Raw genomic sequence first — 24,593 nt, 5'->3', positions numbered from 1 at the left:
CTTCTTTAACAAAGGCAGCTCCCTAGCACTCCCATGAGGATTAGGAAATCATTTCTTGGCCCACTTGACCACTTCCGGTCTTAGAACTACAAGGAAGGGTTTGCTGCAGATGGGAGGGGGCAAAGGATCTGAACTGTACAACACATCTGACTTAACCAAAAGCTTTAATTCAGACCCTGGCCCAGGCTCCTTCTTAGGAGACAGGTGAGGATAACTACATTTTTATATATATATACACGTAAAATTATATATTACATATATATGTATGTATGTATATGTATATACACACATACACACACATACATGCAAGGGCACCAATTTCATTTGCACAGAAGTGGGGGCACAGCTTGGACCATTAGAACACAGTCCTAAGCAACCAGGAGTCCGGGCTACCCTCAACCCTCTTGATCTGGGAAGAAGCCTGGCTTGCTCCTGCCTCACTGGTGCGGTCCATGCAATGGAAACTGCTGAGGCTGTCCTAGGGCTTCCTCTTTTTCCTCCTCCTCCTCCTAACTTAGCCCACCATCGTGTGTAGTGGAATGCAGCAGAAAGGACCACACACTGTGCAAATATATGCTTTATGCTCTCAGTCCTCACACCCACTCACACAAAAGACATACCATTAATAAGTACAAAAAAATGTGGGTTTCCTCCCAGGGCCATCTTGTGCCTAATCCCTCCCATCACTGGCAAACCACCGTCAACGCCCCTTGCCTCTAAATTCAGGGGGCTGGGGGTGGGGGCCCGGCGTGAAAACCGAGGACTCCCTAGCATGCGCACACCGAAAGCTCCCCCTCCAAAACGAACTGTCCTCTTCAAAGCCCCGTTTTCATCATTCTAACAAATGGCCAAGTCCCCCCCCACCTTAATTTGTGGGATCCAAGCAATTTTTACTGTGGGTGGTAACAAGAGCTTAACTGTTTCTAATTATTTAAAAAACAAAACCACACACACAAAACAAAACAAAACAAAAACCTATGCTGCCAAATGCCGAGAGACTCAGAAGCCACAACTTCCGGTAATAAAGACTTTTCTTCCCAATGGTCATAAACCAGCGTATCTGGAGAGCATCTGTGTGTCTGCTCAAGGCTTCTCCTCGCTGACGGCGGGAGCCCAGCACTGTCACTGGGCACAGAGCGGAGGGCGGCGCAGCCGGGAGCTGAGCACCCTGGAGCTGAGCACCCTGGCTTTGCACCCTCAGGAGGCCCGGCCTTCAAATCCCAGCCCTACTGATTATTCTCAGTGGGACCGAGGACAAAAAAGGTTTTTAAAAAATTTGTGCCACATTTTCCTTCCCTATTAAAATGGGGAAGATGGTTTCTGTACGTAGGGAGGACTAAATGAGTTAATGTATGAAAACCATTTAAACCATAACTAGTACTTAGAAAGCACTCAATAAATGTTACTACTGAAACGTATTTGTGTATAAAAGTGAGGATATTAGTATTTCTCTCGTGGAGTAGTTGTGAGGGTGAAGCAGGAATAAAGTGGCCGCGATGCCGGGTGGACAGAAGGTTTTTAACAGACAGTGGGTAGTGTTGCTATAACACCATACCCCTGCCAGGACCGGGGATAGGACGGGCTCGTGCCTCTTTCTCCCCACACCAAAGATGAGTTTTAAAATACCCACTGAGAATTAATAAATAAGAGCTAACGTTGACAGATGATTACCAGGTTTCACATATACCATCTGCCTGCTATATATCCACTCATTGAAATCACCCCATAAAGGAAGGAAGGTACAGAAATGTCCCTGTTCATAAACGGACAAACTTTGCCTTGATAGGTTTTACCAAGATGCAGCTGGTCACCCAGCTAGCCAGCAGCAAAGTCGGGTTCTGCATTCATGGAATCTTCACCCCTCGCAAGAACTAGCCAAGTGCCAAAACCACATTCTCTCATCTTTGGAGGCAAGATACATCACACCACAGAGGCTCAAAGGAATTGTGACTTTCATTAAGTCTGAAAGAGGGAATAACAACTACTTGCTTTTCTGAGAGAGGAAACCCACTGAGTTAACCCTCCTATTGAAGACCCAGAGGAGCACACTGACACTGAAAAAGGTTAGGAATTTCTTTTTGGCAAACTTGGACTTCAATTCCAACGAAGCAGCCCTATTTCACTCAACATGAAAAAGGATCCCATACAATCCTCCCACTGTCCAGCGTCCGCTTTCCACCCCACTTGTTAATCGTGCCCAGACGGTGGCAATAAGTTTAACTACAGTCAGTCATCTTTGTTAATGGAATTCTAAGTCCATCAGTTTTCAGCTGGGAGGATGAGAGAATCTTTCGCTGTGTTTTTCTAAAGCAAATATTTAATGCTTTCATCTTTTAGTGCCCTAACATGCAATCTGTCACCCACATAAGAAAAAACACAAAACAAAAGCCCTTCTCATGTGGGTGTTTATAGAACGATACCGGGTTCCAGACGTCCACCGGACCAATGGTGGACACTTTCGGAGGGGCCGATCACTCCATTTGCTCTCCTAGGAGCACGGTCCAGAGGGAAGGCGCCCGGCAGAGTGGCCAACACTTGTTCTACTTGTAATAAGAACACCACCCCTGTCCCTCCCATGGGGATGCACAAAGCAACCTGTTTCTAAGCTGTATCCATGCTTTCATGGCTTTCTTCGTTTTACTGTGTAATTTTTTTTTTAGCAAAAAACGTTCTGCTTCCACCTGGAGGTGACTCCTCCACCACCTGTTGCCACATGGTGGTAGTTTCTAACCAGCAAAATTCACCCCTCTCACGGATGCCCTGACTCCAGGCACTCGGGGAGTCCTTCAGCCTCACCAGAAAGAGGGGGGAGTTGGGGTAGAGACGGGAAAGTTGGGTTACTGTTGTAGGAGGCAGTGATCATGCTTTGTCCTGATTCTAAAGCAGTTTTCGATGTCAGGGAGCCAGAAAGAGAGCCACGACTCGGTTTCTGGAGGTGACCTCCCCCCTTCCTCCCTGTAATTCCTTCCTTCTGCCCTGGGTCACTGCCTCTACTTCTCAACTGGCTGCAAGGGCAAGTCTCCAAGTAATTACAAAGACAGGAATTAGATTACACAGGAATTCACGTGTGTGTGACTGCAGTTACCTTCCTCAGCCAAATCCCCAGCAGAGCCGTCATCTACTGTTCAATCAAGTGTGACATGCAGAGCGGGGACCTTTGAGGTCAACCTTGCTCATTTCCCAGGAGGAGGACAAGCACGAGCATGGGATCCTCACCACACAAACTTCCCTGCACTTCACTCTCCCTGAGAAGGCACGAGCCCTGAAGCACAGCAGGTGCAAGGGCCGCTCTGGCCTTCCCATGCAGGTACCAGCTTGACCCGGAACCTGGGTGGGGACGCACCCGTGACATGGAAGCACCTCAGGGGCTCTCAGCTCTCGGTTCCTGGTTTTCACCTAAGCAGTGCGACAAGTGAAGACAGTCCTGGAGAACCACTCTGGCACAACGAAACCTACAGATAATGCACCTTCTTCATTTTATGCACCATGCCCACCTGGGTGATTGCCCTGACATCTGAGGAAGAATAATAAAGGTAACTCAAAGCAAAATATTCCAGAAGTCCTTCTGTTTTACTCTGCTTGCCTTACAGTTAGCAATAACATATTTTCCTCGCTAATTATATTTTTCTTTGGCTATGATCAGAATTACCTAGAATTCTGCTAAGTCCACAAAGTGGCCCAAAGCATTCTCTGGGTCTACGGGTAAGAACAACCTGTACAAAGTAATAATAATAATAATAGTAGTAGTAGTAGTAATAGTAATAATAATAATAATAATAATAACAATAATAATAATAAACGGAAAAGCCAATTGAGATCTGTCAATAACTAACAAGCTCACATCACCAGGCATTGCGGTCACAACTCTTTTGCTGGAGAAACAATGGAAAACAGATTGAGCTCAACAACGAAAAATTAGCCTTTGAATGAAAGAGATGAATCAAGTTAACATTACCTTTCAAACAGCAAAGGCGACACAAATAAAACCCACCCCTCCTGGGGCCGTGAAGGGAAAGAAGGCATGAGGGTGTGTATAAGGTGGTACCTCCCGATGGGCATGGTGGTCATGTGAACTGATTGGCACTCAAATTCACAGAGCTGTGGACCAAAGGAAAAGGTCAATTCTGCTGTATGATACACTTTAAAATACAATCTTTCTATAATCCCACTTCTCAAAAGAAACCTGGTTCTCAGGCCTCTCACTCGCCCCCCCCCCCAAAACCAAATCAAAACAAACAAAATCAGGAACACAGACAGCAGTTAAGTGCAAATCCAAAAAGCAGCTGCAGGTGACCCAAACAAGCAAGCCTGCAAGTGAAGAAGCCCCTATGAAACAGGATTGAGGTGCATGTCGCTGTCCTGAGCAGGACAGGCCAGGGAGACACAGTGTCCCGTTCTCTTTAGAAGCAAACATATCCGTCCATCGTGGGAGCGAGGGGTCCACGCCCAGACACTGCTGACCCTACCGGACTCAGAGGAAATAGAGGAAATGCACGTGTTTCTGAAGCCACTAAAGGACGCCATAAGCAAACTCCCCCTCCCTGTCACCTCCACCCATCTTTCTCATGCGCTCTTGTGAAAGTGGGGAGAGCAGAAGGAACTTGTCCAAGAGACAGACTTGTGAACAACCATCAGCCTGGGTCTCCTTCGGATGGTGACGCGTTTCTTGTGCTTTCTGGGGGGTGGGCTTCTCATTTCCCAGAGGAGAGTGGGCCTCTCGCTGTCACCCTGGCCCCTGGAGAACCACCAGGCCTGCCAGAAACCCAGCAGGCAGGAGCCAGGCTGAGCGCTTCGTGATTGAGAGCTTCCTTGATCCCTCCGACCCCAACCCCAGCTCAAGTTCAACCCAACATCATCTCCTGCTAGCTCTGTTTTCCTAAGCAGCGAGAGGCCACCTCCAGGGCGCAGGACTCATGCGACGCCTGGCAGACCGAGTGGCAGGTGGGGTCGGGGAATGAACCGAGTGGGGGCAGCTGTGTGCCCTCTAGTCACCCCAATTTCTTCCCACCTCCCTTCACTCTCGCTTCTTCTTTCTGTGGTGGCTTCGGTTCCTTCCTTGTCCCTACCCTCTCTTGTCGGAGGGAACTGACTTTTCCAAAACAGAAACTTTCACTCTGAGAACAAACAGGCCTCTCATCTAGATTTTCCCAGAAGAAAAAATGTTCTCTCCTGCTGCACTGGCGGGCAGGCTAACAGTGTGCATGCTCATGGTGGCACGCCCCGGAGACGTGTGTGAGGACATGGGCAGGCACACATCTCCCAGGAGGTTGGTAACAAAGGCTGTACCGAGACCACCTCCTTCCTTCTTTTCAGCTCAAGGAGAGAGAGGAGTCCATCGCTGACGGGGAACGGAGGGCTGAGCTGGGGCCTGGCCCCGCCAGGGATGCTGTGCCCCGTCTACCATCTTGCTTCCCAAACAAACTGAAAAGGAAACTTTTTCTTTACTGTGGCATTTTTTTAGTGCAAACAGCTTTGAAATGGGTTTTCAGAGATATTTTGGAGAAAGCTGGAAAAGCAGGGAGTAATAGATGAAAGATGATACAGTTCCTAGTACCACCTCTCACCACGCGAGCAGTGGCTGATGGATAAACACCTTTCAAATAAGGAGACAAGACTGGCCTGATAAGGAATAAAGCCAAGATCGTCCACTCTGCCTCCCTGACAAAAATTTCCTGTAATAAAAATGAGTAAATGAAGACCGAGTCTGAGCTGAACTATATGGTTCCTCTCTGCTCCCCGAAGCCCAGCATCTACCACCCCAACACCGGAGACACTGGTCACAGGAAGGCGCTGCGAGAGACAGCGGTGTCACAAGAAGGAGAGAGACGGACGGTGTGGCGTGACGGATGGTGAGAGAGCACTAGCAAAAAGCAGCCACTCCCGGCTCGTCAAGGACTGACTGACTGAGGGTTTTGACTTGGGGCCCCACAAGGAGTAAAAAGTCTCAAGGCTAATTGAGACTCCCCCTTGACACCATTTAGCCCATTAAAAACTGATCCGTCACGTCACAGAATTACCAAAGGGGGAGGTACAAAACAATAAACTGTGCAGATGACAACACGTCACGCATCAAATGTCTAAGCCTTCTCTATTCGTGACCTTTATCACACGAATGCAAAGAATACATGTGACTCATGAAGAATGGGGAAAAGGGAGGCAGTCACAGAGATAAGAGCTGTGACGCAGCCTGTGGCGGATGTCAGGCAGCCCGAGAGGCCTGGACCCAGGACAAGAGGACACCCTCAGCAACCCCATGGATGGGGCTCCTAGGGGAGGGCTTCCCACTTCCTCTACCAGCTTCAAAGGACGGCAGGAAAGTGGAAACAGTGACGAGAACAACTATACACACAGTTTGGTCCAAGCAATGCCAAACAACAGGGCAACAGGGCCCAGAACGGACCTCTGCCTCTCTGGGCTTGTTTCCCTGGTGGAGGGCACTGGGCTAGCTGGGTCCAACCAGTGTCGATCATGTAGGGGGCGCTGCTGAGCAGCGGGCTGCTACAGCTTGTTCACAGATCCCCTGGGCACGTGACTTCTCCGAGGGGTTAGAATTACAGGTTGGGCACTATGGAGTGGTTAATCAACAGAGGAAATTCAGGCGTTCATTTAACCTAGAAGGACTCAACAAAGAACCCTTGCAAATAGAGACGGAGAAAAGAGAGAAATAACAAAATAGTACGGGTGGTCCCATGGCCATCCCAATGTGAGAGTGAATTTGAGGAGGGGGTGGGCTGCTGGTCCACCCACAGAATGGCCCAGGGCTAAGTCACAGGTGCGTGTATCACGAGGGCGTCCTTTTCAATGTGCACGCTCCCCCACACGAGATGCCCTGCCGTAGTGAAGCTCTGCAAACAGTCCGTTTGCACCAGGGCCGTGACTAAGCAGTCCGAGGAACACCCACTTGCAGGACGGACGGCCATGCGAAGTTCCGCCAAGAGTCCTCCGAGGCAGGCAGGGGAAACTGTTTCTATGACCAGCGGCGTGATGCAGACGGAAAAGTACGCCCATAATGCTGTGAGCCCACCTAGGAATTTCGGAACACATCCTTGAAAAGACTGGAAGTCAGTCAAAACATGAACTCTGCCTTGAAGAAGTATGTGTGCTGTTCTCCCATCCTGCTTCTCTGTGTAATCAGGACACTCAGTGCCGTCGCATCCCAGTGCACCGTGGACACGTCCTGGACCCCCTGCGTGTCAGAGGCCCCTGCACGACTGACACCGGAGGGGGATGACAAATGAAACATGCCGGCTTCACAGAACACCTGTTAATCCGTAGTTATCATGCAGACATTTATCAAGCAAATACTTCCCTTCGAATGCACTTTGTTGTGAAAATCCAGATTTTCCTGTATTGAAAAACGGGACGACGGAAATGAAGCAATATCTATATTTGTTTCAATGACTAACAAGCAAAAATAAAATTTCGGCCATGATGCCATGCTTTTTAGAAATCAGACATATAATAAGCCACAGATTTATAGGATGTGGTCTAATAAACCTAAGAGAAGTTTCATTTCCTCTCACCAAAATGGTTAACTCCCTGTCTATGTGACTAGCTTTGCAAACTTAGCAGAAGTCTCTCTTTTCCCTTGAATACATGAGTTGAGAGGTTAATAACTCAGTACCAACAAAAACGTGCCCCCTCTTGAACACACACACACACACACACACACACACACTTTCACTCCCATATCCCTAAAGATGGAATAAAAATAGGCTCAACACTAGCAAAGGGGTAGGTCAGCTGAAACCTCAGAGGGGACACAGTGCACCGTCTTGCTAATCTCCACAGATGAGGAAAAGTCTGCAGAAGCCCCAAAGAGGAAGGAAATGAAGAATAAGGGAAGGCCTAGGACAAAGAACTTTTGAAACGATTGTTCACAAGCATTTCTGTGAAAATGGTATTGACTAAGCAATTACAGGAAAAACACTTTCTTTTTATCTGAATGCATTTATGCCACGGGTCACACCCTTTTATTGTCACCATTAAACAGGTTAATAGCCCCAATGTAATGACTTTGTGTGGCTGGCTCTGAAATGCAGGGGAATAGCTAACTGGAAAGAAGTGAGTCATGCCTGCCCAGGTGGGTGTTGACTTTCTTAGTCATATTTACTCAACTGGTCAACCAGCCTAACTCCCTCGAGGAGAGAAGTAAAGGGTTAGAATCAAGGTGAACTGCAAGTGAAGAGGGAGAAGGGCCAGTGAAAGTTAAAGAGGGAGGGGTAGAAAGTGCCCAGAATGCGATTCTCCTACAGCAGAAGCAGGACTTTGATGTCCTGAATCAGACGTTCTGCCCCAGTTTCTGGGAAGGCTGGGTGTTGAACAATATCCAGCATCTCCCTTAGCAAGTAGAAGATGGTCGGTGTGAAGGCTCCAAACCACGGGCTCCTACTGCCCAGGGTCTTCCATGGACAGCTTCGCCCCTTTGCTGTGTGATCTTAAGCAAGTTGCTTAACCTCCCTGTGGTTCTTTGCACGAAGGGAATAACCAATCACTGGACCTCTCTTTTAGAGTCATTTTCAGGTTGTGAAGACTTAATATAGGCCAATCACTTCCAGAAGTGCCCATGCCATAAAAAACACTGTGTTAAATGGCACCCTTCAGTCAGCATTTCCAGAGATCCTTGCAGTTTCCAGTGAAGCATCTGGGCAGGTCTTCCAGCACCGTGCCCTTTGTACAGACCCGGGGACTGCATCCTGGAGGGGTGAAGCGCTTGCCGACCAAGGTGAGGGAACGTTGGACTCAAACCCAGTGGTTCCCCCCACTACCCAGAGCTGCCTCCAGCACACGATGCAGTGGACGGGGATTTCCACACACCACCCCACTCTTGAAGTACAAAACACTACAAATGAGGCGTAACTACATTCTGGGAAGCCTGCTGCACAGCTGAACTACCCTGGCGGGGGCCGTCCAGCACACGGACACACTCTCAGTGTGCAACTCCCCAAGAATCTTGCCAGGCACTTGTGCCAGACCAGGCACACAGGCTCCCATCACCAAGCCCCGGCTTTCTCATTTGACACTCAGAACGTCCTGCAGGATCCCCTTCACTGGTGGGGAAACTGAGGCAGAGCAGCAGCATAACTAGCTCAAGTTCACACAGCCCACGAATGGTGCCCATGAATATGTGTCTGGCCCATTCACAGTTTCGGGATTGGACCCCATTCTGGAAGGCACACACTGGAGCTCTCCTAGGAGATACGTCCCTGTCCTGAGGGCAAAGCAGGGAAACAGGCACGGCCGCTGGTGCTGGGGATCTAAGCTGTGGGTCTTCGGGTGCCCAGTCTTTCTCTTTCATTCCCCTCACACTCAAGCTGGGTCCTGGGTCCTCCTTATCGACCTCCTACGCCGACCAAAGACTAATGAGTTCCCACGTGCCAGGCCCTTTGGAGGAATGGCATGTCCAGTGTGGCTGTCTCATCCACAGTCAAAAATGAACTACTGCCCGTCTGAAAAGATGAACCAGGAGAAAAGGCCTCCATCAGCCCCAGCTGCTGCACAGGAGGGGGGACCCCTGCTTTGTCCGACCCAGGCCAGGAAAGAGCACGGGCTGTACATATACACTGATACCCGGGCAGCCTGGGTGTAGTCCCGAAACATCCTCCATTTCATTCACAACTGGCCACAGGTGAAGGATCGGACGGGAAACTTCCACAAGACACCAACCCATGATGTCCCCAACCAGAACCGAGACATATGGGGGTGCAAGCAAGCATCCGTGGTGTTGGGTCAAATGAACAGAAAATGCAAAGCTGCGCAGAGTACAATTCTAATTTTGTGAGAAGACTTTTGAAGTTTCAACACATGAATGGTGAGAAAGAAATGCAGCCAAATATTACAAGATTATAAACAGGTAAAAAGATGGTGGGTGTCCACATTTTCTTCCAAATGTTTTTCTGCATGTCTTTAGTACTCTTAAAGGGCTACATACCACTTCTTAAATTTGAACCAGCTTTTAAAGATGATTTAGTCTACCTTTTCTATCTCCAATGGGAAGACACATGTACACATGTTAAATATACTCTAGGCCTGGTTTCCAGCCCTTGGAGCCCTAACAGTGTCATGGCACTCAGCACACAGTAGGTACACAATAAACGTTCTTAAAAGACGAGGGACTTTACAAATAGGCTCTGAAATACTCATTTTTATAAAGCAAGCATTAGTACAAAATCATTTGCTGTTTAAGTCTGAAGAGTTACTTTAAAATTTTCATCTGCATTGACTCTTGCTTTTCTGAAGATGAAAGCATGTTCTCAGCATTCTTTATTCTTTGGGGCCACTAATTTGAAGAGAACTGTCACTCCCAAGCGAGGAGCAATGCAGGGTATTGACAACATACTGAATTATTTAAAGGAAATTAACAAAGCTTCCTGTCCTTGGAGAGCGAGGTCTGCGAGGAGAGCCATTCACTCACAGCTGCCTCTGGACAGTGTCGCTGCGCCGGACCAAGCCTTCCTCGGCAGCCGGAGTTCTAAAAGAAAATCTATCAAGTTCTCAATGACTGATAAGAAAGACAGAGTTGAGGTGGTAACTTCTTCTCCACTGGGGGCTGAACAAATACCCAGAAAATGATTTCCTGGGGGTCAAGTTTAATGGGACAACGTGTTGCTCCTTGTCGCGGAAGCTACACATAACATGGGACCGGTGGCCTCCCCTGGGAGCCAGCACCTTGGGTTTACCAGAGCGCCGCCCTCCACCCTCTCCTCGTAAACTGGCGTTTTTATGGCGATGACAAACTGATTAGTGGTCAGTACACCCAGACATCATGGCACCGGGTATGACAGTGACCCGGCGGGAATTCAGGGACCGTGGCGGGTGGGCCCTGCCCTAGCTCGAGGCAAACTTTGGATGGGCGGTTTCATGTCAGAGCTGGCTTGTCTCATACCGTCATTTTGCTCCGCGACCTACCTCCAAACACCAGGGCTCCCCAACCTTTTGTAAGGAGTGGCTCCTTTTCATGTCCCTGAAGACTTGAGTGCTGACAGTGAAGTCTGAGGGGGGGTAGAGGTGCTGACAGTCATGTCCCTGAGTGCAGCAAGGGAGGGGACACTGCTGCCAGGAAGAAAGGGGAACAGAGTGAGGCTCGGAGGGAGGGGGACGCAGTCACCACGGCATTCACGGCCCCCAGCCTGACTTTCTATCCTAACCCTCACTCCTCCACACACTGCAAGAGAGGAGGATCACAGTCCCCCACTCAAACCGAGAACTCTTCCACCTCCCGGCCATCCAGCTCAGGGACGCCCTCTAGTGACATCTGACACACAACCTCCTCCATGCCCAGTTTCTGTCCCAACCCTTCCTGCTGTCCCCACCTCTGCCCATGGCTATCCCCACCTCTGCCCACCCTTACCCCAGTAGACCGGGCTACTCCTGCCTCTGGGCCTGCAGGGTGCCGGCTGGCTAGCAATTTTTCTGTCTCTTTCTTTCAACTTACCTTACTGAATCTTCTATTAATTTAAACCATAGGGTGCTGCTATTTCTACCCTACGAAAACACAATTACGTATGGCTCTCACCATACAGCTATTTGGGGACCTATCATAACACCTTTCCCTCCGCCAGACTGCTGCCTTTTCGGAAGCAACTACACAGACCCCTCAGAAGACCCGGCAGCTCACACCTCGAGTCAAAAAAGTACATGCTGCCTGGAATTTCTAGCCAGCTGGAGTCCCCGAGGGAGAGCTGCCTCCGCTCACTGTCTACTCCGGCCCAGGTTCAAACAGGGATGTGCGTGTCCCACTCATTTCACAGAGGAAGAAACTGACTCAGAGACGTTAAGGAGCATGCCCAAGGTCACACAGCTAGTAAATGGCAGAGGGGGAGTACGGACCAGGTCTCAGTCAACTCCCAGAGCTGCTGCGTGGATGTGTTTGCCTGTCCAGATGTTGGCTACTGCTCTGGAAGTGGGGTGGAGAATTTAGGGGTTGTGAGGGTAACCTGAGGTCTGAGAAGTGCTCATTCACAATGAAGCAATATCACTCTAATCATCTTTTTAGAAAAAGAAAATATCTATGTCCTTTATGTTCAGTGTAAAGGATGTATGCCTTCTCTAGATTTTATATGTTTTATATGAAGGAAAACTCCATGTACAAATTTCTCACCCTTCTTAATTCCAAGTAACAGAATTCAGGATGAAGAATATGAGATTAAGCACAAGACCCAGTATCTTCTGTTCTGATAGTCACTGAATAGCAGAATGAGCGTGGTGGGTACTGAAGACTGGGAAACAGAAAAGCGACAGAAGGAAAGGACCAATCTACAAAAAACAGCAGCCACAGTTCTAGAATAAATTCCTGGTCCTCCCATGGCGAAGGGATGGTTACCAAGTTGGACTAAAATCAACCAAAGGCCACATGACTCCCCCAAAAGAAGGGGCCACACCACCTACAGCTGGTGCAACTCCAGGGCCTTCTACCAGAGGCAGCTGTCCCTGTCTCTCGCTTTCTAAAAGCCACCAGTCATAGGCTCCCTCGCCTCCCTGGCCTCCCCCCACCCCAGCCATAGAAGAAGCCCTCGGTTGCCCACCCCTGGAGGTCTCTGGTCTGCAGGGCACTCCTCTGGTTCATCTGTAAACAGGACCGTGAGTCACCAGGTAAGCATGAGTTCCCTAGCGGGATGGGCCCAGCTTTACAACTAAGGTAATCCTATTGCACCTTGTCACAGCAGTGACTCACCTGACTGCCTCCCACCACAGGTGACACGGCTTAACCCTCCAATTGTTCCTGGAAGGAGCCCAGCAACATAGAGGTTTCAATCCTGTCTGCTTGCTTTGTTTCCCAACACAATGCTGAGAGCGCAGGGGCAAGTTCCGGAGGGCAAGTGCCCCAGGGGAGCTGGGAGAGGAAATGTCTAAGGTTACCGTAGACTGCCTCATCTTCAGTATCTTCCCATGGCTTTTCTCTGCGGGGCCTGCACTCTCATGGGGCTGGTGGCTTCCGACGGAACGTTATACACAGACACACACACACACACACACTCACACACTCACACACACACACATATACCCTGTGCAAGGTCCAGATACTCTTCCACGCTGGGGGCCTCAGACTCAAACTTTGAGGTAACATGCACCAATCCTGCAAGAGCTGCCTGCCAGCTTTGAAATGTGTGAGATTTACCATATTCCCATCTTATCCTGTGGGCCGACCCTGACTTTTTTCCTTTATCCTAATTTCCTTAGTTCTTCATTTCTAATCCTTTGGCATAATGTGATGTCTTGTAAGCCACTTCAACTTTGGGGGTAGGGGGAAGAGGTGTCTTATAAACAAATCTAAAGATGTATACAAACAAGCATAAACTCATTTTGTGCCAGGAAAAGACTGTGGTTCAGTCTCCCCTGACAGGTAGAGACCCCTCCAAAGGATCCTAAAGATTAAAAAGCAGATATCTACCAAATTTTCTGCTCAGCATCGATTTGTGCTTTTTCTCCTAATAGTACAACTTAAAGTATTTAGTAGGCACCACCCCGATTCTCAAGCCACGTAGTTCAGGTGGAGTGGACCCCCGCCCCAGCTCCAGAGATGGGCAAATTGGCTGGGTCCAAATGCACTCAGCGTAGCACACTCCCTTACCATGGCTACGGGTTGGGAATTGTGGGGTGAGATAAGATCTATCTGGAGTTCAACCTGGCCCCATGCTGAAGTCAACCTGGAGGAAAGCAGAGCCAATAGTTGGGGGAAATGCAGTTCTGATATGAGTCCCTGGATCCAGCCATGCCTGCAGGGACTTTGCACTTTTCAGTCATGGGTCAATTTATTTTGTTCAGGGCAGGTGGAGCTGAGTTTGAGGACAAAGAGGGTCATCCTGACTGCAGTAGCCTAGTTACCTTAGTCAGACTGACCTCAAAAATCAGCCACCCACCAATCAAGCAGTAACGTGGGAAAAACTGGAAGATACTCCAGGAAAAGTAAATGAAGGCCCATGAGTTTTGTGCTACTGGCCATGAAGACAGGGTGGTTCCAAGGCAATCTACTGGAGTGGCATCTGGTATTTTTTGAAACAGGACTATCTGGGATGGGGGAGGGAGATTGTGAGCAACCACTCACCTGCTAGAATGGCCGCCCAGCCCCCCCTTTTAAACCTCTAGTGCCTCCAAAGCCACCAGCTACACTGACCTCCTTTAACATATGGTCTCTGGAAAGCAGGGGCCACAAATACTTGTGCTAAATCTGCCTCCTCACGTTCTCCAGAAGCACTGTCTATTTGTGACAGAGGGTTTCAAGAGATGCAATACACCTCTGGGGAAGGTGGCATGTCAAGAGAGAGGGTACGCCCAGCGGGTGAGGATCAGTTGGCTGGGTATCGCCCCACAAACTAAAAGGCCATCAGTTCAATTGCTGCTCAGGGCAGAGACCTGGGTTGCAGGTTTGGTTCCCCGGGGTGCCTGTGGAAGGCAACCAATTGATGTTTCACTCCCTCTCTCTCCCTTCCCAACTCTCTAAAACCTAAAATAAGATAAAATATTACAATTCTGCAGTATATCAAAACATGTACTTTTTTTAAAAAAAGAGAAAAGGTAGGCCGAGAAGATGGTGGGCCTCACCCCACCCCTGATGGCACGGTGTGCCGACCAGTTCCGGACAGGGCCACGTGGATCGGGAATCAGGATGTGCCACTGAAACGGCAGCAATGTCGGTGCGTTCTACTGTTGTGTTGCTTCATTAAGCTTACCCCACCCCCTTCAACAGGTGGCTGGGCAATATTCAAATGTTAACACAACAGAATGAAACCCAATGAGCTAGAAAGTACAATTTGCTCTGCCAGGAAAAATAAACAAAAGAGAGGGGGAGAGAGAGAGAGGAGGAAAAGAAGAAGAAGAAGAAGCAGCAGCAGCAGCAGCAGCAGCAGCAGCGGAAGCTGAAGAGCATTTAAAAAGCAAAACCCTAAAAATACTAAAGCCCCCAGAGATAAAGACTTTGTATGAAATAATGTTATTCAGACCCAATCTAGCCAATAGCTGTTGACTGTTGGGAGAAGTCTGAGCTCACCTCAAAAGTCTTCAACTCTGCCTCAGAAAAGTTTAATGTGATGATTAAGTTTATGTGTCAACTTGACTGGGTCACATTAAGTCAAACATTATTCTGAGTGACGCTGCATTTTTGGATGACTTCAACATTTAAATTGACTCAACAAAACTGATGCCCTCCCTAGAGTGGACGGGCCTCATCTGATCAGCGGAAGGCCTGAACAGCACAAAAGGCTCATCTCTCTCCGAATAGAGGAATTCCTCCTGCATTCGAGCTAAGACATGGGTTTCTCCTGCCTTCAGACTTGAACTGAAACATCGGCTCTTCCTGCGTCATGAGCGGGCCACCCGCAGACTGGGCTACCCACTGGCTCGCCTGGGTCAGCGGCTCACTGACTGCTGATCTTGGGACTCGCCAGTCTTCCTAAAGGCATGAACCAATTCCTTATAAATAAAAAATGAAAAATAAAAAGTCACACACACATATCTCCGATTGGTTCTGTTCCTCTGGAGAACCCTGACTAATAACACACTTGGGTTGCCTTTTTTTTATGTGTTTTCTTCCACAGCAAATGGGAAAAGATTATTTGTGGGTCTCTAAAATAAATCAGAATGGCGAAAAGGAATGAGTCTTAGAAATCACGTGACCAAATTCTTTACGATTTTTTTAAATCCCTAAATCTAGACATAGCCAGGACTACACAGCTAGCCAAGAACTAAGACCTGGGTTTTAAAAACTAGGAGTCTCAGGTTCTATGCATCACAGGAAAACTTTTGAAAGCACAGCATCTTTGGAGGAATTAAAAATTCATGTAAGAAAAGGGCATTGGCAAGCTTCTTTCCACCAAAAAAGCAGGACAATGGTGGGGGGGGTGACAATTTTTAAAAATTTGGTAGGAGGGTAAAATCCTCATATCCCTTATCATTTACTCACACATACAAACATGTATGTATAAATGAACACGCGAAAACATATAAGCAACAGCGACCAACCAACCAAACAGAGAGGGTGAAGTCTTTACAGGTTAGGCTGCTCTAGCTGTGAGCTCCATCAGTGCTGCCCACCTCTGAAGGGGAGGTACCTTGGATGGGAACCCGCTACATCTGAACTATGTTGTCAGACAACACAGATGCTGAGAAAGTGTAACCCAGGCCCCACGCAGGCCCCCATTTGTGTCACTACAAGCCCACCTGCTTTAACCAGCAGTGGCTGCCATGGCACAGCTGAGGCAAAAGTGTGGGTTCGAGAACTGTAGGCTGCAGAATGCTTTGTAAATCCAGCTACTAGAGGAAATGTAAGTCTGCGTTTTTAGGAGGTTCTAGCTAAAGGGGAGTTCCTTCTCCAAACAAGACTTTGGGAGAGAATGTGGACCCAGTGACGCCACTGTGGACCATGAACAAAACTGGGCAGGATCAAGGGGCCGGGGGAAAGAGTCTGACAGACTTGTGAAGCCTCCTGGGTAAATCCACTCTTTTGAAACCAATGCGTCCCCTGCAAAAAGACAGTGAGCAGCCCAAAGTGGGGCTGGGAGGCCGTAAAGACAATGCAGGGAATGGGTGTGTGGAGGGATCTAGCTACCACTCAGGAAATAATCGCGAGAACTTTGCTCTGAAAAGGAGAGCCTTGCCAATAAATAGCACCTTCCGCCCCTCCCAATGGAGACCAACTGTTTTAAAATGCAAATAACAGGTTTCTAGACCAACCCTGAAAATGTTTTCCTAATTCACATCTTGTTAGCCACAGGAGCCCCAATTACATGTCTGCTTTTCTCATTTCTACTAACCAATTATTAGCATTAGATAACAACATACTATTTTCTGCTAATAAGTTTCCTGACATCAAACTCCGGAGGGTCTTCATGGTGCAGTCACTGGGTAACTGCAAATGAGGACTAATTTACGAGAAAATGTTATTTAAACCTCTGGTGTTTATAAAAATAAACCACACTGGTTGAAATGCACCACACTAATTGCATGAACACTATTAAGTTGAGATAGTTTGAAAAAGTTCATCATGAAGGGAGGAACCGCGCTGGAAAGCTATAAAGGACATGAGGATGTAAATATTCAAACGCAGTGGGTTCCCACAGGCAGGGCCAACCTGACAGCATGTCATTCAGACTGAGAAGGTACCTGAGGATTTGGGGGAACGCTCACCAGTTCCATGCACCAACACCTCTGGTTCCAAAGTGACACCCGCCCCCCAAGGTGTCATCCCCAGAAGGACTCACACTATAGCCCATCAGCAGCCACCTCTGGAGTCAGTGGGCCTGTGCCTCAGGCCATAAGGGGTCCTGCCAGACTCTGGTTATGTGGCAGAAGGTGGGGAGACACAGCCTGGGTCAGCTGTTCTATAATTAATTGTGTCACTACTATGGCATTTGGGGTTTCTCAGCTTAAAAGGGAAATGAGACTGAGAGAAGGACTAAGGGATCTGAGACGAATTCAACCCCTGTGCCACCCAAGGCTGTCTGTCTCCTTCCATCCCAAACATTTATATCTTTGTTAGGAAAATCAATGGAGGAGAACCTTGAAAGAGAAGGAAAAAACCGCTAGAGTGTGTGTGTGTGTGTGTGTGAAAAAAACACTGTGTGTGTGTGTGTGTGTGTGTGTGTGTGTGTGTAGGGCCACAGAGACAGTACAAAGGGAGCTGAAGTTGCTCCCATTTCTGCCCATCGCTCAACAGGTGGGCCCACCTGTCGAAGTGCAGTGCCCTGAAAAAATAATCCACATATTCTCATTTAGATGCCTCTGAAAAGAACCCTAGTTTTCAGGGTTCCCGTAAAAAGTACTAAGGGCTCCCTGCTTCTTCAAGTGAAAATCATTTTCATACGTCTGACATGTGCAGCCAATAAAGGGAAAAAATTCAGGTTTTCCCTGAGAAGTTTCTCCTGAACATGTCAGGGGACATTAGTGCCAAAAACAGTGCTGGAGGATTAGTGCCAACCAGAGCTCTCACAGAGCAGCTGACCCCGGCTGGCTCCACCCAGCAGGGCAACTCCACCTCCACCAGGGGGAGGCCCCTCCTCCCCCGGCAAATCTGGACAAAGGGAATTTTCTCTCCCGTCTCTAGAATGTAAACATACCTGGGCCTCCTAATATTTACAACATGCGAAGCCAACACCCAGAACAGTAGTAATAAGCAAGCAAACCAAACACTACACAAAACAACACCCCGGGCTGAATAAGCTCCTGTGATCACCATCTCTGAGTGATTATCGGGGAGGAGAAAAGGAAGACAAAGGGGCCAGGGCCTATGGGGAACAAGTTTGAGTCACTGGAGAGATTGCCTTAATCCCCAAGCAAACTGCAGCAAAGGTCTTGGCAAAAGCTACCACTTTTGCAGATTACACGTCTCCGGTGCTTCCAGGAGACTATGAACTCTGAAGTCGTCATTATCCAATGTTTAGTCCCAGGCAGAGTCTGTTGAGGTAAGTAAATACTTGTTCAGATATGTAGACAACGCACAGACTTGGACATTTTAGCCCTGTAACACTGTTTACCCTAAGAGCACTTCACTTCCAATAAATGGGAAAGGTTCATGTTAAAAATTAAAACCAATACGGTCTAGCTTCAGATTTTTTAAATTCTGAGGCTTGCCCGTCAACCCAGGATGGATCGATGAAACGGGATCTACCTGCCTACACACTGGAATATTACTTGGCAGTTAAAAAGGCACAAAGCAATGATCCTACCACAACATGGATGAACCTTAAGACATTACGCTAAATGAAAGAAGCCAGTCACAAAGGACCAGATGTTCCAAACAGACAAATCCACAGACCCACAGGTGCTAGGGGGCGAGGGGAAAACCGAGGGAAACAGGAGTGGCACCTAATGCAAAAGGAGTTTCTCATACAGGTGATGAAAATGTACCCTCGACTGTGGGGACAGATGCAGAACTCTGTAAATCTACTAAAACCCACTAAATTTCTACTTTAAGTGGGTGCACTGCATGTTATATAAACTTAAACAAACTTTTTAAAATGAGTTTCAATTGGTGTCATGGCCATTATCTTATCTCTGTTTCTGTCTGAATCCTGAGCACATATTATTTGAAATAAACAGACAACTCCGGGAAACAGGCGGGATAAAAATTATTATACCCATTTTAAAGGACACAGAGGCCCAGAGAGCTTGTCTGCTTTCTACTGGCTGGCCGGGCTTCCACAGGACACAGAGTGGGGGTAAATTATGGGGAAGAAGGGGGTCGAAGGCCTTATCATCCCTTACATCAGGGAGGGATTGATAACCAGCTCTCATCAGATGTCTAGAAATTTATCAGGTTGGGGTTGGATCATACAGACAGTCTACTAAACAAAAGACATTGAAAAATGGCACCTGGATCCCTAGAATGTAGTTCTTAATGGCATGAAATTCAGGTTAAACAATTTAGCTAGAAAAGCGGGGAGGGGGAAGAGTCGCCTCTTGAGTGGGTATCTGGTGGGGTGAAAAACACAGCCAATTAGATGCGACCACACAATTTTCACATCAAACATGCTGCGCTCCCAAAGGCAACCAAAGACACCGGCCCTGCGGATTTTCCCAAGTTTTCAAGAGCAGTGACAGCCCCCTTCGACAAAGCCATTTAACGTAGCAAAAGGTTAAAGTGGGAGCCACGAACACTTGCTTTTCTTAATTTACACCTTTCATTTATTTCCCCAGAAATGTCACGGAGGAGCCACGGAATTTATGAAGCACTGTCAATAGATGGTGCCTTTTAAGCACAGGATTTAGACAGCAGAATGTGATGCTAGAAGGTAATCTGGAACTGAAGCTTTAAAACAAACAAACAACTTCTAGTATTATGGGAAAAGCAAGATGATTCGGTTTGAGGGGGGCTGGGGGGAGAGGGGGGAGGAGACTATTCAGTGACTAGGTGAGTGAAAGGGGAAGATTCTGAGAAATGCGAACGTGGCGACTTCACAGTCTCTCCTACTAACCGGGCAGGATGGGAACCCACTGCTCGGCCTCGGCCAAGAAAACCCCTCACGGACTCTTCTCTGGTTCACAGACCTTCAAGAAGCCGGAGAAGCCACTACTAGGCTTTATACCACCATGACGTGTAGTTTTAGCCATTTCTTTTTTTATGGAGAAATTCTAATAAACCACTGAGATATTTTCAAGTACATGGTTGGCAAAAAAGACAATTTAAAACATACACTTGTAAACTGAGGTGTCATTTATTTTTAAATAGTCTTTCCTATATCTTAGTCTGTGCTTCACTTTCAGGAATAAAGGAAGGAGACTTGCTCAATAAACACGTGAAAGCAGGATTTCTCAACCTGAACACTACGGACATTTTGGTAATTCTTTGGGGTGGGGGGCCGCCCACACAGCATTTTTGGCCTCTACCCACTAGATGACAGCAGCATCCCCCGCCCAGCTGTGACAACCGAAAAATGCATCCCAACACACCAACCGTCTCCTGGGGAGCAAAGTCACGCCAGGTGAGAACCTAGGAGTTAATGGCGGCGGCCAGCAGCTGCAATGCACCTTCCAGTCCAAACCAAATCCTCCACCAGCGACCCAGAAACCCAGCAAAACATGGCAATGAGGGAAACATCTCGCAAGCCCCCAGCGACCACTGTGTAATCCTAGCTATGTGCCAAAGTCCCAGGGAGCCCCACAACTCTTAAGTGTCCCTAATATGGCCACTCACAAATGTACAAAGTGACAAGAATAGCAAGATCTGTATGGTTTAAGGGGCAGGGGTATGTGCCGGTCTCTCTAAAATCACAGAGAGCTATAGAAATCTGCTGGTCTCTAATAGATCTCCCAGTCACTCAAGAAAACTCAAAACTACCCCCTTTTCTAAGTTGGGGGAAACTGTTGGTATGCAGTCTCCTGGGAAAACAATGATATTTTATCTCTGATCTCCTTCGTGAAAGGGTCCAAAGTGCAAATTTAAAAAATTGAGCCCAAGTCTAAATCCAGAATGTTCTGCTTAAAGTAAGTCCCGGTATCTGAGATCCAAGACTACCCTGTGCTCAGGGAAGAGAGAGGCCAGCCTCAACCCCGGCACTGACCTTTGGTGGCTTGTTAGCCTGCCCACCGAGGTGCCCTGTGCACTGGCTCCGCTGACCAGCCAAGGGACAGCTCCCAGCGATGCGCACAAGAGGCCACAGCAGCCCCGAATGCAGGACAGCCAAACCACAGACCCATCGCAACACTCTGGGACCTCTGGTCCAGAGCAAAGAAACGCCACCACGCACTGTCGTTCCTGGGGTGTGGTTTGTTTTCCGGACGCGCAGAGTCATCCACACCGCAGGGATGGGCACGGTCTGGTGACTCACCCCAAGGCGGACAGGTTGGGAAGGCTTTAGAAAATGAAAACAGGATCGGGAAGCTGCTCAGAAGGGTAGAGTCAAGAACATCATGTGACCCATTTAAATCCCAACACCCTCGTGGTCATCAAAACCTAGGCTTTCAGGGTCAACAGCCTCCATAATGGTAACTGAATGGTTCTTTCTCTACAGACCTCAAGTGGGAAGAGAGCCAGGGACCCCTGCCTGCTCCAAGCTCTAGACTGGACAGAGGCCTGCTTGAAAGAGACCAACGGAGGTGGATGGCCAGGGCCACCTGTTTCCCTATGGAAACACGGCCAGTTGCCAGGGTTCTAGGGGCCACATCCACCCTTGGGGACGTGAACAGTGCAGTCACTCCAGCTCAGGGGCCGGGTTCATCACTCAGCACTCAACCTCCAAAGTTATTAAGAAACCTGGAGAACCCTGTCCTCTGTGTTCTCACCCCGCGCCCAACCCAGGGCATTATTACCAGCCTATATTCAGGAAAGCACCGCTTCCTCCTTTTCTTCCCAAAGGGCAGACAAGAAACTAAAGACGACTAGAGATCAAGAGAAGAACCAGGCTGCGAGCGCCCACCAAGTCGCCTGCTCGCGCCACAAATAAAAACGCCTCCCATGCCACAGCCAGCCTTCCGAGCATGAACAGCATCCGTACTGGCTCCTTTTATTTAATAGCTTATAAGCAACTGACTGGTCCACAGAGCACTCTCCCCATTTATGAAGAGCAATTTGCCTGAATGGTCACCCCCTTGGAGGGCGTAACTGAAGTGGGGTGCAGTGACTCCAGCATCCACAGGGGCCCTGGCCAGCCCCTGACCCAGATGACCCCACTCCCTTTGGGAGGGGTGGCAGTCCTCCATGGAACTACATCACTGTGACCTTCCTGATGGGGCTCACGCCACCCCGATGCCAGGGCACCCAACGTGCCAGGCCGGTGAGGACACATCGCCGTGGGACAGGCCAAGGAGTTCAGCAGCAGCCGGCTCACACGCCGCCTGCCAGGCTGTCTCAGGATCGACCTCGGTTTCAGCACAGGCACCAGCAAGTTTGGTCCCGAGCCCAGTGCCAACACTGATACCTCCCTGCCGAGACCACACGGGGAGCAAAACATGAACGATTTTGCTCTCCAGAGGGTAAACTAGGGGAGAAAAGCCGGGGGCCCAGAAGGAGGTGGGTATAGAAGAGGAGAGGTTTCCTGAAGCCCCCCTGGAGGTTCCTCTCAGACCAAGGGAATCAGCTGCATATTTTTACGTCTGTTCTGACATCACCACAGATACTTGACGCTCTCCTGACCACTACACCCTCAAAGCAGGCCTTCCCCCTGGAAATGAGTGCCAGGGGGCATTCGTTTCCTAAGGGTCCCAGTCTCTACGGTTCCAGTCCCTTTCCCACCAACACCAGAGTCACCAGGTACTCAAAGGGGAGAACCCGTCCCATCCCAGGTCCAGACGCAACCCCCCAAACATTCCACTACTATTCTAGCACGCTCTTACTGCTCAGAAAGTCTGCTGGGGTGTTTCTGTCTTCTGGCTTCTCGTAACTAGTGATACAGATCAAAGGGAAGCAAGAGACACTGAATTCCAGAAGGTCAAGCCTAGGAGGACACCTTGGGCAAGTTTCCACCGGAAGTTTTCTCACCTTGCTAAGTGAAACAAGCCAATCCCAGAAGACCACCGAGTATGCACTTGGTTCCAGGAACTGTCGAGAACAGGCAGAAAATACGTGGTTGCCCAGGATTGGGAGGAACCGGGGAAAGTGGAGAATGAGTACGAAAGGGTACGGGGGGGCGGCTGGGGGAGGGGTGAAAACGTTCTAACACTGTGGTGGTGGTTACCCAACTCTGAATATATGACATCCACTGAACTGAACGCTTTAGATGGGCGGGCGAACTGTGTGGTATGCAAATTATATCTCAATAAAGCTATTGAAAAATAGAAAGGGTCCTTGCTTTAGCCATAGCAAACACAGGGGCATCGTCCTTCCCCCAGTTGAGAGTTGCCCTTACCTGCAACAGCATGTCCTAAAAACAAATCATGTAAGCATTCGTGCAGGGCTCTCCTCTGTCAGAAAGCCTTGCCCCATTCGGCAGATGGGTCACAGCAAGTGGTGTGGGGTATGGAAGGAGGTGTCCAGGACCAGTCCTTAGCTCAAAATAGGCTAGCCATCACAATTTCTTTAGAAGAAAGGGAGAAAAGTAAGGCAGGAAGGGCATCTAGTAGATGCCAAGAGATAAGATCATACCACTTATTTAACACAAAATTATTAATAAGTTTTTAAAGACGAACTCCTAATTCCCCTAGGGATCTAACACCATCCAATGGGAGCTGATATCTTACATGACACCCCACCCTCCGCCTCCAGCCTCACTGATTGTTATAGAGATGGCACCCGACCCCAGCCGAACCAATCAGAATCCTGCCGCAGAATTTTTTTCTGAGTAAAGCTGGGCCAAGAGTTCCACCAGTCCCTGGCTGAGAGTGAAACTACCCATCATCTAAGACCTTCCCACCCAAGAGCTGCAGTAAAAGAAAATGATGACGACAAGGAGATAGGACACATGCACAGGCCTGATGTCCCCTCTGGGAGATTGCACCCGGCTGACCCTTTGGCGAGCACTACCTGTCCCATTCACAAAAGCTGGTTATGGGAATCAAAGAGGGCTAACCTGTTACTGCAGAGTCCCATTACAGAAGATTTTTTCAGGTTTTAAAGGAAGGGGAAGGTAATTGCAGAATAAGGGACTTTTCGATGTCACACAGGTGATAAAGAACAGGGCCCAAAACCCTGGCATGCCCACCTGGCTCCAAAGCATGGCTTGGTCCACTCCACTCCACCAGCCCACTGTTCCTACTAAAACCTGCCCTGCCGTGAACAGGAACCCACGGCACTCGGTGAGGCCCTGAACTGGCTCTTAGAGGTTTCACAGAGGTTGTCTCCAAAATACGCACGTGCAAAAAAACAAGTCACCTGTGAACACAGAAGGCCCCTTCTCCCGGGTAAGCACCAAAACCGTTCAACAGCAGCTCCTCAAGGCCCACGTGCGACCCAGCAGCTCTGTTACTAGATGTAAAGGGGCTTCCAGCGCCTTCTACATTGTCAAAGTAAATGTTAAAAGACAGGGACTATACCACGCCCACCCCGCCTCTGCAGTATTTGTGCTTGGAACCTTGAGTGGGAGATTAGCAAACAGACGTCCCCAACACAGAAAGCAGCACCAGGGTCCCTTCCACTGGTGTCCTAACTGGTCTTACAAGGAATCTCAAGTAGGCTAACGCATCGGCCCTTGCAGATTTCAATGTCAGTAAGCAGCCGAGAGAACAGG

The 24,593-nt window shown here is 48.7% G+C and overlaps 1 protein-coding gene across 30 annotated transcripts in view; it reads right to left on the bottom strand.

Moving 5' to 3' along the window:
• Positions 1 to 24,593, bottom strand: part of TCF7L2 (transcription factor 7 like 2) — a 186,724-nt gene that overhangs the window by 60,613 nt on the left and 101,518 nt on the right. For 12 of the 30 annotated variants that reach the window (XM_037132918.2, XM_037132910.2, XM_037132909.2 and 9 more), the window contains one exon: positions 10,909 to 11,052. The exons of the other annotated variants lie outside the window; for them this stretch is intronic. In XM_037132918.2, the coding sequence (XP_036988813.2) occupies positions 10,909 to 11,052 (144 nt within the window). The remainder of the gene's footprint in view (positions 1 to 10,908; positions 11,053 to 24,593) is intronic. 30 annotated transcript variants of the gene reach the window in all.

Source organism: Artibeus jamaicensis, unplaced genomic scaffold (assembly GCF_021234435.1).
Source record: "Artibeus jamaicensis isolate MK-2021 breed Jamaican fruit bat unplaced genomic scaffold, CSHL_Jam_final contig_490, whole genome shotgun sequence".
Taxonomy (NCBI): Eukaryota; Metazoa; Chordata; class Mammalia; order Chiroptera; family Phyllostomidae; genus Artibeus; species Artibeus jamaicensis.
The sequence above is the reverse complement of the archived record's forward strand: the minus strand, read 5'-3'. Positions and strand labels throughout refer to the sequence as shown.